We start from the raw sequence: 15,343 nt of genomic DNA on the forward strand, positions 1-15,343 counted from the left end.
TGTGACAGGCTGAATAAAAGTTCTAAACGGGAACTATGCGGCGACTGCGTGTGCAAGATGTTGGTAGCTTGAGGAATGAATCCCCTCTACTATATACTGGCCTTGAACTTTGAACTTATTGCTGATGGCAGTAGAACTGAACTAGCGTATACACAATAGTTCTCTGCTTACAAATATACCATGAAGAGTGCAAAGTTTAGATAAAGAAGCAAGTGTCCTGTTCATACCTACAGAGCTTAGTGTGGATGAGGGGGGCCCATCCTTGCCAAAGGCCAGCCGTGCCTTGTAATCAATGTCGGAGCTACTCTTTTGTCTCCGTAACCCCTTCCCTTGTCCAGGCTGAAAAACAAACACATGACTGTTAAAGAAACGGTTAAAAGCAGGGAGATAGGGAGGCCAGGGAAACTGATTATAATAAGTATTTTGGTCTAAGAATTTCAAGTAATTTGGTCTACCCAATCCATAAGTAGACCAAAAGTATTCACTAGTTTATATCTCTATCAAGGAGGTTAAAAATTCTTGGTCTCAAGATAAAGTAATCTTCTGTTTCAAGAAGGGAGAAGAAACAGCATAACAGTTGATGAACAGTAGTACACAGTGTTGTTTTAATACATAAAATGTAGCATTTCAGTACCATAATACTACATTTTCTACACCCTTTAGACCAATGTATGGCTCTACTGCATCTGTATGACATGGCTCATTCAATATACAGATCAAAATTATTATGTAATATATCAGCTGGAAATGGGTATCTAAATCTCGACTTGTGTATCTGTGGGATCCAACTATTCATATCTTGATGCTGCATGATGCAATTACTTTCCAAAGTTTAATAGATCAATCACTGCCAAAATTGGCCACATTTTTGGCCTTATATGCAGTTATGAAATGTCTTCTTCCAAAATGAATTGTATGAAGATATCTGGCCATCATTGATATTCAATCTAATCATCAACTGGCATTCAAGTTTGAACACAATCTTTATGAGATATGCCTGAAGATCTTAAATCTGTGTTAGATAATATCATCAAGGGGTTGGCGATACATTTGTCTGCGTCACTGTTTATAGTAAGGCCATGTTGATTTGATTATATGGATGACATCCGCGCGCGCATGAATTTTCGGCCGTTTCCAAAAAAAAAAAAGAAGTTTTCAACCACACCATAAATCGTACAAAACAGTTGCAAAATGAGCAAAAATATACCGCAAGTTGGAAAAAAATATTTAAAAACCATGCCAATGTCGTAGAATGCCAAAATCAAACGAAAAAGGACGAAAATGTAAAGAAATGATTTTGAGGAGTAGATTATTCGCCAAACCACATTCTGTGTAGTTTGTTCAACCGTCATGGCCACGTAGATTTCATGATGAAAGCAACTTTTTTTTTGCAAAACCTTTTTTTTATTCGCACGCGCGCATCAGTTTTGGGGTTCATAGTGGATGTCATCCATATAATCAAATCAACATGGCCTAATGATAATTTCACATTCCTTACCCCGCCCCATCTTATTTCATGGTCCTCTGCTTTGCCGTATTGCACAAACGTGAACATGAAAATTTCATAAGGTATGAATAAGCGTCTCCCGTGTCGTGTGAAGAATCTGGAGGGACTGTCCAATTTTGTACAAATCCCCTGGGACACGGGGTAACGCACTTCTGTGCCCCGATCTAAAAGTGGCTTAAAAACATACAATTCTATGGCTGACACTTGAAGAGAGTTTCAAATGCCGGTCAATAATGTTTTCAAGTAACAGCTATGGCTTGAATCATTTCTCTGCCAGTGACATATATCAGTATGCCTCACATATATATATGAGTATGCTATGGGATAGGGTTGGCTCAACTCTAATGCATTACAAGAATGACCAGAAAATTGACTTTGAAAGTCCAGTTTAACTGTCCTGAATACATGTATGTATTGGATGCCTTTAACAGCCAGTGTTTACACCAATTCTAAAATATCCATCATCAATGCCGGTCTGGTGGAAGCACTGACTTCAGCACCACGGACAGGCCAGTCTTAACATTACTTCCAGGACAGTAGTAACAAAGTAGGCCATGATATTTTTCACCAAATATGATAGATAATGATGCTAACCTGTGTGATGTTAATGCTTTATAAATGCCATGAAGGTGATATGTGCATAAATGCCAGTGTTAGCCCACTATCCATCCTGTTTTACTTCCAGTTTTCTCCTCTCGCGACGTCACTTCTACACAGAATAGTTGTCCCCATGCCCATTGAAATGTTCGGTCCTTACATCCTACATTATTTTGGGGTTGACTATTTCTCAGAAGCAATGTATTAAATGTGGCTTGAACTTCCAAATGTCTGATTGCTATGCTGTTACAAGGACTGTGTGGCTTGGTTCCAATCAGAATCTCTCGCCTATATACATTTACATTCTTGGCAAATATTCAATGCTAATTGTTTCTCTAATAAAGAGTGCCAGAGAATATTCTGTATGGATGTGACCAGAGAACACTTTGACTTGAACAGGATGGATGTCAGGCTAGTACAAATGTATAATAAGAAGTGCGAAAAGATGATATTATGAAGATGATGAGACTTGTGGATATCATACCTCCAGGTCGGCTGGTGAGGGGGGCTGTGGATATGATGAGAAAACCATGAGTGTGCCTTGAGGCATGGTAGAAGTCAGGATTGTCAACTATCTTAAGATTAGAAGGGGTGATTGGCCAAGGAAGCACATTTGTATGTACCATGCATTTTCATAAGACAGGATTTTTTTAATATTCCAGTTCTTGATATGTCTACTAGGCATTCAGACACTGGTACAAACATTTATATGTACCATGCAGTTTCATAAGATACATTTTTTTATATTCCAGTTCTTGATAATTCTAGTCATTCAGACATTGATGATGCTGAGAAAACCTACTTAAACAGAATCAGTCAGAAGAGTATAGAATTTGAAGTATAAATTATTACATAAAACATAGCAGTTGCCAATAATTTTGATGCACATAGTTGACAACCCCTGAATAGTATAGAAATCTAGATCTGCAAATCGTGTTAGATAACAAGCAAATCAAATCGTGCAACGTGATGCAATAAACTAAGGTTCAATGGAATGATGCATGAAAGCAGTAACACCTGGTGCGTAGAAAGATGAACATATTAATCTATCCTTACCCATATAACATTGGTCATATTTTGATGCCAACATTAGGCAACACCAAGACTTTTCCACCAAGTATTTTTTTAAAATATGAGAACCAACGAATCAAATTGGTGTGGCCTGAGCCAACATTACAAGAATCCTCACACCTGGAGAGCAGATGCCAGCCGCAGCCTACAGGCTAACGGCTTCAGATCAAATACAAACCAGCCAGGCAAAACTAATTGATTGATTGAGTCGGACAGACATGAATGGATAAGTGACCTGTTCTCTGCCCCCTTTCCATCTTGTGGACCATTCCCTCGTTAAAAATAAATCCCTATTGATGAAAATCACTTCCAAAATTTCTGAATAAAACTGATATTTCTTATGCTCCCAAATTCCTGTGCATTATAGGGTCATGTTTACATGAATTTGTAAATTATGTTAATCATTGATTTTGTTTTTCTTAGTTACTAAGCATGATTGTATTAAAACAACAACAATTTCTTGTTCATTTTCATATGTGTCTTTTTATTCATTTCTTTTTATCTCCCAACAGTAACAAATGGCAATGACAGTGATTACATACTTACAGGGAAACTATTATAGTCTGACTTGTCTCACAGAGAACACAGAACACCCAAAAGGGCCTCAGGTTACCAATAAGAACCAAATATCTCCCTCAAAAGGGGGCAAAATTGTCCTAGAATGGAGCAAGGAAGACTGTTCAAAGAACGACTGCAGTATACATTGGATACATGATATTGTCTTGTTTCTGTCTTCTGTGGTTGAATATTCTGAGTTAATTTATGTCTCTATTGTGATGGCAGAAGCCAGAATAAATAACTACTGTAACAACTGTCATTTTGTCACAGTGCCTGTCAGAGGTATATATAATAAGCTGACCTTACGAACTGCAAATATTACAGATTTACAAAATGCATGTTGTATGAACCAACGTTTCAGCATTTGCAGCCGAAATCTCCGTGCAGCTAAGCAGATTTAACGACCCGGGTTGATAATGTAATCTGCGCTCGTCATGCCCTGGAGGGCGTGTACTTGGCTTATGATTTTGGCGTTAATCTGCCTGTGAAAGGCAATATCAAGTGCAGATTAGAGTCTAATACCCTGATCAGGACGTGTAGGGAGGATTTCAGGTCAAATGCGATCCTCTCATGGGGACAACCATCTAGAAAATCTCTTTGAATAGAAAATATGAATGATACCAGGCCTCTAACATGAACAATCCTTTATGTAGCATCTCATAACTCTAAGTTTTACAGCGAGCATTTCAACATGGCATCCATGTCTGTTTGAAGCCAAATTTCTCAGTGGAACCCCTGAATTTCATTCATGGCTGCACTTTCCACTCTAACAGTATCCATAGCTCATTAACATGGTAAACAAATATGAGCAAGTGCATTTATAAATACATTATTGTTTGGGCAAGATGTTGTAGATAAAAATTCTAACGTGAGATGGTTTGAATTCTAAATGTGTCAGACTCCCTGTGTCAGTAATACCATTACACATCTTCCTGTAATCTTTACCAGCAGTGTAATGGAGGAATTTCTATGTGATTGCTGTTAAAAAAGGGGTGTTCGAAGATATGCAAATGCGAGAGAAAAAAAACGTGCTGGTCTTACCGCTTGTCCGGTACATGAGGGGACGCTGTCTTGACATTTGTGGTGCACGTTCATCTTGCAGTTTTTACATCGGACGCCTTGTTTCATGATTCCTGCATGGCGAGGGGAGAAGGGAGTAGGTGGTTGTCAGTCGGGTAACATGACGACAGCTGATGGTACAATGGGGAGAGGGGGAGTGATACAATCAATTGTCAGGCCGCATTATATAGCGCTTTTCCCTCCGAGCTACGTGGGGTGAATCTCAAGTGAGCCGAACCGCAATGCTAACTCAATATGCGACCCCGCACTCACCAATCCTATGAATTATATAACAGACCTATAGCAGTACTAGAAAACGGGGACCGATATGTAGAATTGTACCAAAAATACCTCACAACCGACATGATGTCAAGAAGCTGGGAACAATATGGTCCAACAAAAGCACAGGTGGGATATCAGCGCAGAAATGAAAAATGCTACCGTCCACAAATTCCTGAATATAATGGAGCAATGACTAAAATCAAGGTGGCGCGTCATTAATTATACATTCGGAATTGTCCAACCCTGTCAGCTGCACAATGGAATAAGAAATTTCCCTGCAGTCAATTTTACTATTACTGCAGGGGGAAGCTATATCTAATTGTCCCACAGGAGAAATCATCACGCAAAAGGTGTGAAATACCTTTTATTTAAATTACAGGGCAGAATGCTATGAAATAGGCAACAACGGCCGCAATGCTTGATTATTACAGGTAGCATTTGAGAAATCTGTGGCAATTTTGTGTGTCACCATTTCAACCTATATATATTATGTATTTTTCAAATAATGGAAAGGAATGAGATCATCATTTTCAGCCTACCCTCGCAACTGATATCCATATCAGATATAACTGATATCACAATACATATAATGCAAAGGTGCTGACATAAATGGTACCACATACAGTGTACACACATTTTTAGAGGGTTGCATGTATTTGGTTTATAGAGATCTGGAAAGCTATGCATATATGGCAGAGATTGGATATTGGATTTTGGATATTGAATTTAGAGCCTTTGGACTAAGCTTAATCACTGACAAGTCATGTGAATTCTTGATGTGATGTCAATAGATTTAACACTCTTTGTTCATACACGTATTTCTGTTTTCATGAATGCAAAAGGGAGGGGGGCTTTTCACAATCATTATCTGAACTGACCAGTGTAACAATACTTAAAATGGTTGGAAAGGATTTGGTTTTATATTCAGAGACATACGGATCTTAAAGGGTTTCACGACTGAAGACCAGATTTTCTGCATGTTAATGCATATTATGTAATATATGTTTACGTAGTATTTACATATTGGTGTAGAAAATTTCCCCAACATGTCACACCAACCTACTGTGTATAGGTAGAAACTAGATCATTTTAACACAATTTCCTACTGTACATCTGAGGAAAACGTACAATGTCAGATGCACGTTTTAGTCTGTAACCATAACCTGCATATGTCCTAGAACTTTCTCTTAGAAACTGTGCTGCAGTGATTGCAAAATCAATACTTGGCTTTCAAATAGCAAGCAGGGTACGTGATGTACAACCTAATAGCACCAAGATGCACTCATGCACTTTCTAGGAGGACATGACCTGCATAGTGCATTTGAACAAGTGCCATCTCCTATGTTGGGAAGACCATGACCTTTTTGTTGTTTATTTGTTACTTCAAGGAGGAAATTATTGTTTTTGTGGCACTGGGTTTTCTGTGTATTTTGTCCTCAGCAGCAAGGATTGGAAGTGAGCGGGTGGAGTTTGCATTACAGTTGATTGACAGCGTTGTAACCCTGGGCTCTGCCCTGGGTGTTGGTAGGAATGTGTACTGTATAATTATGACATAAACCATGGTGTAATGCCAAAGTTACATCACACAAGACTGCCGCAAATTTCACAGTACATGACGTGAAACTTTTAGCATCACACTCCAAATAAGGCACTTTCTATGCTGTTATCTGACTCACTTCATCATGGGGTTATCACTGCTGTCAATCTAACTAGAACATCATTGCATGTCAAGTCATGACCACATATGGCAATGAGAATTGATGGAGGTGATGTGAAGAAAGAGAACATCTTTTTATTCCTAGCCTTCCATTGTTACTGAATATGAGAGAACACAACCACTATTTCAGCACCAAGGAGAAGTACATACTTTTCACTGTGTGCTCTTTCCATTTAGCCTTTTGAAGGCATTTCTACTACAGCTATCTTTTTATTTGCTTTTCTTGTATCCACTTTGCTCCCTGCACATGTAGTGTTAGAGCTTACAAGGCTAAATGTTAATCTTGAAATTTGGCCACTGTGAATTTATGACACTGCAAATATTCATTTCTAATGGATTACTACCATAACAGTAATTGTACTGCAGAATTGTTACAAGTACAAATTAAAAGCCTCCTCTTTTCTTCTATTGCAAAATGCAGTCGACGAATTTACAGTATCTTCCTGTCTCCGATCATTTCTGAGAATACACATGTAAGATAGACTTACCTCTAAGTAATTCCTTGCACTGGTCACAAAAGGTGGGTTTCTTGTAGGTATATTCCTGAAACTGATGGGCTTGTCCAATGTTATCGATGTTGAACTGTTGTCTGGAGGAGTGTCGGGGTTGCGGGGAGTGTGGCGGTCCCTGGTGATCGTAACTCCTGGGGTTATCCCCTCCGCGGTAGTGATGATCCCTCCTGGGGTGGTCGATCTGATCGTGGCTACTCAGCTGCTGGTGGCTGCTGTACTGACGCTGATGCGATCGCGGGGAGTGCGGGGCGCGGTTTTGCATCTGTGGAGAGTGTCCCATGTCCCTATCCCTGTCCCGTTCCCTACTGTTCCCGTGTGCATAGTCTTGCTGGTCGCGGTGGGAGTATTCCGGGGGCTCCCGCGTGTCTCGCGAGCCGCGGGAAGGATGGTCGCGATCACGGTCGCGGTCATGGTGGGGCCTCCTCTTACGCCTGTGGTTGTAGTGGTCGTCCTCAGGGTTGGGTCCACCGAATATTGGGGAAAACAGTTTCATCTGATAGAAACAAAATATCAGAGATTACAACCTGGGTAAGCGTAGCACCATTTCATGCAGTTGAAGAAGAACACAATGCAAGAACACATCACAGCTTTCATATACATAACTTATGTCCTATTCTCATATGGTAGTGTACACCTCTATATTATGAATTGTGCCATGTAGCTCTAAATTTGAAAATTTTAATTCTGATCTAAGGCTAAAATGTTCAAATGAAACCATAGAAAACATACACCCTTCTTGAAAATGCTATCTCTTGTTTTGAATATATGGGCCTAGGTACAGATACGTAAAAATAAAACCAGTTGTATCTATATATATATCTTGTCGTTCAGTATTGAGTGGGACTTTGTACTACGAAATATTGCAGACATCCCAATGTTTTATATTATTATGCACCAGCCCTTAAGATCTTTCCTGTAGCTTTTAAAGTCCTTATACAGCTGATATGTAAACTATGCTTACTCCCCAAACACTCTATTTAATGCTCCGTGATGTATGGCAGATTTTACTCCACCCCTCAAGTGTCCTGCCCTTTATACTACATCACATTACTGTCATCAAGCTGTAAGGCTTAGGTGTGTCAGGGATGGTCTCAGATATTCAAATGTTGTGGCAAAAGGAAACTATTTTGGATAGTGAGGACATCCATTAACATGCATACTCACTGCAATGTGTGATATTCAGCACCAATGATATCAATAACACACATGGAACATGGCTTTTTTTTTAAGGTTAGAAATATATAGCAAAGTATGGCAAAAATACTTTGCTTTGAGTAAACACTCATTTTTGAGACCCCCCAGCTCCAGGTCATGATCTGTGAGAGTGATTTTTTTTCTAAGATTGAAAATAGCAAAGGATGGCAAAAATACTTTGCTTTGAGTAAACACTCATTTTTGAGACCCTCCCCAGCTCCAGGTCATGATCTGTAAGAGTGATAATGTCCCAGCTGAACCCTGTTCTATATGAGTAAAGATGACCTTCTGACCTGGGCCCTACACACAGACAGCTGTGCCTCTGCCATCCTGATGTCACTTTTCTTCTTGGTGATGTCTTCCTGGGTCTCTCGGGCTTTACTGTATAGCTGCATCTCTGTGTGACTAGGAACGAAGAACAAAAATTGTTCTTATGACTGGCACATGTAACATCTGTGTCCATAATATCACCAGGGTCCATAATATCACCACCTTGAGAAACAGTATGCTTAAAGATATTTTTCCTGCAACATACTTTTGGTATGCACTCCTTCACACATCAAATGTACATACCTAGGGTATGTTGCAGTAAAAATATCTTTAAGAACACTGTTTCTCAAGGTGGCGATATTATGGATCCTGGTGATATTATGGACACAGATGTTAGAATCACTATGAAGCTGAGCCATCTTTATAAGAATATTACACAGTATTACTAGTATTACATTGTACTGTAACATTGTAGTGTAAAGGGGAAAGACACAAGGTTGACTCTGACTCCCAGGGATCAAACCCGTGCCGCATGCAGGTGTCAATTCACAACCAAATGCACAACCACTAGATCAAAAGGTCCAGGACCCATTGGGCTGGTCAGTTGGTGACACTTGCTGTTACAGTACTACAAAATCTTACCTTCTATACAGGGACTCTAAAGAAGCTATTGCATCATCAGTGTGTTGTACAAGGATCTCTAAGTCTTCAATCTGTGAAAGAAAAACACACACACGGTTGAATAATTTCATTGCCAGTAAGCAAGTTGGGAATCATTTTATTATTATAATTAGTTTTAGACACTTGCTCCCATACTCACTCACACCAACAATGATGGTACCAAGACTTAGGGTAATGCAACCAGATTTGTTGTTATTTCTATAAACCTTTAGAATGCTGATGTGATCATAATCATGATTGTTTTCTGTAAGACATTAGCCCTGACCTTGTTGTCCTAAGCCATATTTGCTGTAAATAGCAGTATACAAATGGAACAAAGTAGAGAGAAGATTATAGTTGATGTAAAGACAAGTTGAAGTGCCTTACTTCTTTCTTGAGCATGTCATACTTCCTCCACAAGGCAGGCTCTGTCGCATCACTTAGCACCAATGCATTTTGCAGGAAGTCCTAACAGGAGAGAAATTACTAATTTATAAATCATGGTACATTGTGCTAGATTCCAAATTCACCACTCTGCAGTGCCCCTAGCAGTCTAGTGAGGCATTACAGGATGGTAGATTGCCTACAGCTAAGCTATTCTCCCAGATATTAGAATAAAGAAATAAATCTTCATGCCATTATCTTACAGTTTTTGTGTACTAAATAAAACCCAAGGCATTCAATTTTATTATAGTTGAAGAACATGGAAATTAGTTCATTAATTGGAACAAATTGTTTTACTTCTATAATCTTTGTGTCAAGTATTAATCTCTATCTAAAGTTGACCTTTTGCTAATCACTCTTTGCTAGAAACACCACAGAAGGATTTTGAAAGTTACCGCTCTGGCCTCTGGCTCTGGTTTGGTGTATCTGTGGATTGGCCTCTGGGGTTGGTCAGGAGCAAAGTTTGCTGTAAGCTCTTTGATGTCTGTTTTGTTGGGTAACGTCCTACAGGCTTGCACCAACATGTCCATTCTGTTACTCTTCTCTAAAGCCTACAGGAAAAAAAAGATGTATGGAGTGTAAAGAAATGTTTAATATAGATCAGGCAAGATTTGTTTAATGTACATGTACAATGCAGTCAACAGATTTTTTTAAGTCTTCAGTGTTGTTGTAAAGGATCTGTTCAGTAGCTGTATTTCCCTTAGTACTTGTACTGTCAGTAGCAATTAACTTTTATTTCATAAATCATATTATCATATAGCTAGGTTGTATGGGCCAATCTAGTCTCCATTCTTATTGGTTATGGAGTAATAACATTATAAATCCATTAATGAAAGATGAGAAAGCCATGTATCAATGATCAACTTACCTTGGTTTGTGCAGTTTTGGCATATCTTCCAAGGAACATAGAAAGTGCAGTCAACATCTCTAAATGAAGATCTTCAAGGTCCTAGAAAAAACACACACAACACAGTTTCAGCAGTTTATATTAATTTTCTTAGTCTTGTGAGAGGTTGCTGCACTAAATACGAACATAAAACCACAGTAGGCATTTCAAGATTTCCATGTACAAAATATTCAGTAGTAGAGTTTGAATTGTCTCTGAATGTACATCTGGTAATACTCACATCCACCATTTCTGGAAGAGCTCTAGTGTAGAAAGCCTGGTTGAAGGTGTTGACTGCTGTCAGCTGGAGTAGGTAGGCATTGTGGAGGTTGTGGCACACGGAGAGGTAGTGGCTCTGAGGAACAGCAGAGAAAAAGTCAGCATATCATGCAGATGGTACCATGAGTGATTTGCAGGTGGTACACGTAGCATGCACTACTGTGGATAACCAACAGAGGGCACTGTTGTAACAGTGACATTACATCCTATGTGCTGTGATTTTATGAATGGGTGTGATGCACTCTCACTATTATAAACAGACTTATGTCTCTGCTTATTATATAAATCATGAGAGCATCACATACATGTATGTCACTCTCTTAACACAGTAGAAAGAACTACAGGAAAATTAATCCTTCCATTAGACACTGATATGTCAGATAACCATATACCTTACTTACATCATATTAAATGCAAATGCTTAGTGAATTGTGTTTTATTTGATATACATACATTGTACATTGTACTGTAAGTATGGAAATTTCCTCCCAAACAATAACATATTGTGCTTTTGCTGGAAGACATTACTATACCGTACAAATTGGGCTGACATGTTCATACTGTATAATGTCAGGTCAGCTCAGATGCCTACTGGGAAATCTAATGTACCGTATAACAGTGAACATGTTTACTTACTCTGTGGGATTCTCTGGAGTCATGTTTGGCTTTTAACCAGGCTTCTGTATATTCTTTGTGTACCTATAGGGAGAGCAAAAAATACTAGTAGCAATTCAAAACTCACCAGTGTTACAATTATGATAATGTAAGATATACAAAAGGGATTTGAACATTGCCCTTTTGTCCTCTTTTGTAAACTTTGTCCTCTGGTTTTGTTTTTTAATAATGTAACATCTGTGTCCATAATATCACCAGGGTCCATAATATCGCCACCTTCAGAAACAGTGTGCTTAAAGATATTTTTACTGCAACATACATTTGGTATGCACTCTTTCACACATCAAATGTACATACCTAGGGTATGTTGTAGTAAAAATATCTTTAAGCACACTGTTTCTCAAGGTGGTGATATTATGGACCCTGGTGATATTATGGACACAGATGTTATATCAGTTGAGCATATCTTTTTCATGAACATAAGAACCAAAAAATTTAGCTCATGTGCCTTACCCTTTGCAGCTCAGCTTCAGCCTTTTCTATATGTGTTTCGTAGGCGTCCCTAAATCTGTGCATTTTCCGGGTCTGTCCCCTGTTGGACTCTGCCAACTGCCCCAGGGGTTGACTAACATTCTGCACCAATGAGCTGGCTAGTTCCTGGGACACCTGCAAAAACAACAAGACATTTCAGACATCTGGGACAGGATTGGAACAGTGTCGTACAATGGATGGGAAATACCCAATTGAATTACATCATAATCATCATCTTGTCATATTAACATATACATATACTAGAATGGATTACTCAATATTATTGTGTGATGGACTCTAGGACTACACAATGGTTTATGTTTCCTACCATGATTACACAGTACACAATAATGGTAAAATCATACCATATCCTACCACCAATATGGTATACTGTGTCACAACCATTGCTGCTGAGGACCAGATGCATACAATTTCCTAGACCAGCAATGCCCCAAACAATACTTCTGACCCAGAAGTAAAGTTAACAATGTTACTTTAAATGGGGAATATGAATTCGAAGTAAAGAAAAAATGTTGAAACTAGGTTTATAGCAGACTATTGTAAGAAATAAGTAGGCAACAAAGAAGGAAACCAGTCAATGACTTACTTGTGCATCTGACTCTACCTCTTCTAGCAGGACGTCCCAGCATTCAAATAAACTGTCTGGATATTCATGCCTAGAACATCAAGAAGAAAAAAGGATGGTTATGAAGAATATACATTGTAGCCCAATCATTCTTCAAAATCATACTTGTACATGTAGACGTCATAAATTTGCATTTATATAAGAGAGGTTACTGAAAATAAAACCACTGCATGTTTCCCAATTTACAGTAATCAGAGTAATTTTACAAATCATATAGAGTTGAAGTCTCATTTTGAAATATAAGAATTTGAAGCAAAAAACATTGTTGTACAAAATATACTTGACTGCATGTATTTGTAGAATATATACTTAGTAAAAAGGGGTACTATGAAGCAAATGACATCATCTGTTTGCATGGCCCACAAAAATCAAAATAACCTTGAGAAAGCACCAGGAAGTCTACGTGACGCCATTTTCCATGCAGAATGAATGGCCCACCATTACAGACAACATACAGCAGGGCATGATTTATGTTTTTTGCATGTTACCTCTAGAAATTGAGGTCAGCTATAACCGCCATGTAATGTTGAGACAAAACCAGTAATTTACAGTTATTTTTCAAAATATGAGGTATGATACACTTACAATGTATTAAAATTGTGGACGTGCATGCTACCTCCAGAGGTAGCATAAGGTCCAATGGCTTTTTAATACACATTTTATCATATACTTGTATGGTTGCCACTGACTTTATGGTAGAAAATGTTCCAAAATGTTATAATGTTATAATCACACCTTTAACATCTATGGGCACATTTGTGCCCAAGGACATTCTTATTCTAACAACTAGAAATGAATGACGTTTTTGGCTAAGGCCAGATCAATTCAATTCCATGCTTTCTTGCCACATTTTTATGTAGAATGTTAGCAAAAATATAAAAACTGTGTACCAAAGTGCAGTTTTCTAGCATTCTCGTTTGAAATCTGAGATTAGAAAATTAAATTGGTGTGGCCTAAATTATGAGATGTTAAAAGCTCTAGACTCGATTATGTCCTTTTGGAGGACCATTTCTATGAAAAGAAGAGTCTTACTACCCCTGTTTTCAGTACAGGATTACCACAATTTCTCTTATCATTTTTGTTGAGATGGCTCAAACAACAAACATCACATTTTGTACTTCATTTTGCAATTGACCTGAATTTGAACTACAGACAACTTAATCTACCAGTGGATAAATGACTGTACTATGTCAAGAGGACCTATGATTTGGGCACTTTTAGATCATAATAAAATCAATACAGTGTCATGTACATGTACCTTTTAACCTAATCTAAACAGCGTTATACCATAAGGTCTTACTAGAGCAATTTTTGCAATGGTATTTCACAAAAAGTGTTGACGTAAAACAAGGAGGACAAATCTATGAAACATGCCCAGTATATTTGCCTGTGGCATTAATATAATAGATTTTGTGAATTTATATTGGTTAATGAATAAAGACTTGGGGGGACCAAATTTTACCTGATGGTATCATGTCCTAAATGATGCAATATGAAAATCAATATAGTGAATGACCATAAAAGCAATAAAATCTGGAAAGGCACATCTACCACTCAGGCACTTAAGGGGCTGTGGGGAGGGGAAGACAACTTGAACTTGGAACCTGCATATTTTGTATCTACTGTTTGTTCTGGTGCTCCACATTTAGATTAAGAACATTGAAGAATATTGATTATAATAAATATTCCCTTTATTTCAACCAGTTCAAATCCACCACTGGTATAGATTTACATGTATGTAAGGCCACACCAATTTAATTTGTTGGTTCTCGGATTCGCCTCTTCATTTTTTCCTGATTTGCAAAAAAAAAAAAAAAATCAGAATCAACTGCAAAATAGCTCATATTTTGTCCTGAACAGTTGAAAACAGTCCTTCTCTTCCTAGTCGTTACAGTTATTCCATCTTTCAATGCAGTGGTATCATTAGAAGTTCAAAATTCATTGTTTAAATTTTGAACCAGCCTTTTGTGTTGACTTCATACCTCCCATCATAGCATTTGGGGCTATGATAGGATGCCTAGATCTGTTTTTATTTTTATTTTTTTTCGCCCTGTCGCTTCATATTTTTCCTGAAAAAATCCAAGAACCAACAAATTAAATTGGTGTGGCCTAACAAGTGGAAAATAAAACACCCAAATTTCAACCTTAGAGTTCAACTTTAGCACACCAAAGTAGCCATTTGTCTACCAATTTTCTACTGGTTGAAAATGGTTATGTGTTAAACTTTATATAGCTAATTATGTAGATTTGTCTGTTAAAACTATTAGATATTAGCATTATTTTAACTTCCACATATGTACCATAATTGTACTTCCTTCAATTGTCGTGCAGTAAAGTTCTACTTGTGTGAGCAGGTTTGAAGCAGCTTGTAGCACAACAGTTGCCATTTCAGCACCACAGAAAGTACCATGTGTATCCTTGTCTTCTGAATGTATCTTTGTCTTTGTTTACTTTCTCTGAATGTTTCCTTGTCTTTGTTTACTTTCTCTGAATGTTTCCTTGTCTTTGTTTACTT

At 38.1% G+C, this 15,343-nt stretch overlaps 1 protein-coding gene across 10 annotated transcripts in view; it reads right to left on the bottom strand.

The window, feature by feature from the left end:
* Positions 1-15,343, bottom strand: part of LOC109474223 (intersectin-1-like) — a 66,607-nt gene that overhangs the window by 11,270 nt on the left and 39,994 nt on the right. For 9 of the 10 annotated variants that reach the window (XR_002140465.1, XM_019774480.1, XM_019774478.1 and 6 more), the window contains exons 3-15: positions 12,790-12,859; positions 12,165-12,317; positions 11,673-11,735; positions 10,999-11,112; positions 10,740-10,820; positions 10,267-10,422; positions 9,815-9,895; positions 9,410-9,480; positions 8,791-8,902; positions 7,280-7,796; positions 4,775-4,866; positions 2,589-2,612; positions 228-339 (exon numbers count right to left, since the gene is read on the bottom strand). Coding sequence is in view for 9 of the 10 variants with exons in the window: in XM_019774480.1 (XP_019630039.1) it covers positions 228-339; positions 2,589-2,612; positions 4,775-4,866; positions 7,280-7,796; positions 8,791-8,902; positions 9,410-9,480; positions 9,815-9,895; positions 10,267-10,422; positions 10,740-10,820; positions 10,999-11,112; positions 11,673-11,735; positions 12,165-12,317; positions 12,790-12,859 (1,646 nt within the window). In the remaining variant the exon portion in view is untranslated. The remainder of the gene's footprint in view (positions 1-227; positions 340-2,588; positions 2,613-4,774; positions 4,867-7,279; positions 7,797-8,790; positions 8,903-9,409; positions 9,481-9,814; positions 9,896-10,266; positions 10,423-10,739; positions 10,821-10,998; positions 11,113-11,672; positions 11,736-12,164; positions 12,318-12,789; positions 12,860-15,343) is intronic. The other variant, XM_019774477.1, reaches the window with a different exon arrangement.

The sequence above is a fragment of the Branchiostoma belcheri genome, unplaced genomic scaffold (genome assembly GCF_001625305.1).
Source record: "Branchiostoma belcheri isolate BF01 breed outbred unplaced genomic scaffold, Haploidv18h27 scaffold30, whole genome shotgun sequence".
In the NCBI taxonomy this organism is placed as follows: Eukaryota; Metazoa; Chordata; class Leptocardii; order Amphioxiformes; family Branchiostomatidae; genus Branchiostoma; species Branchiostoma belcheri.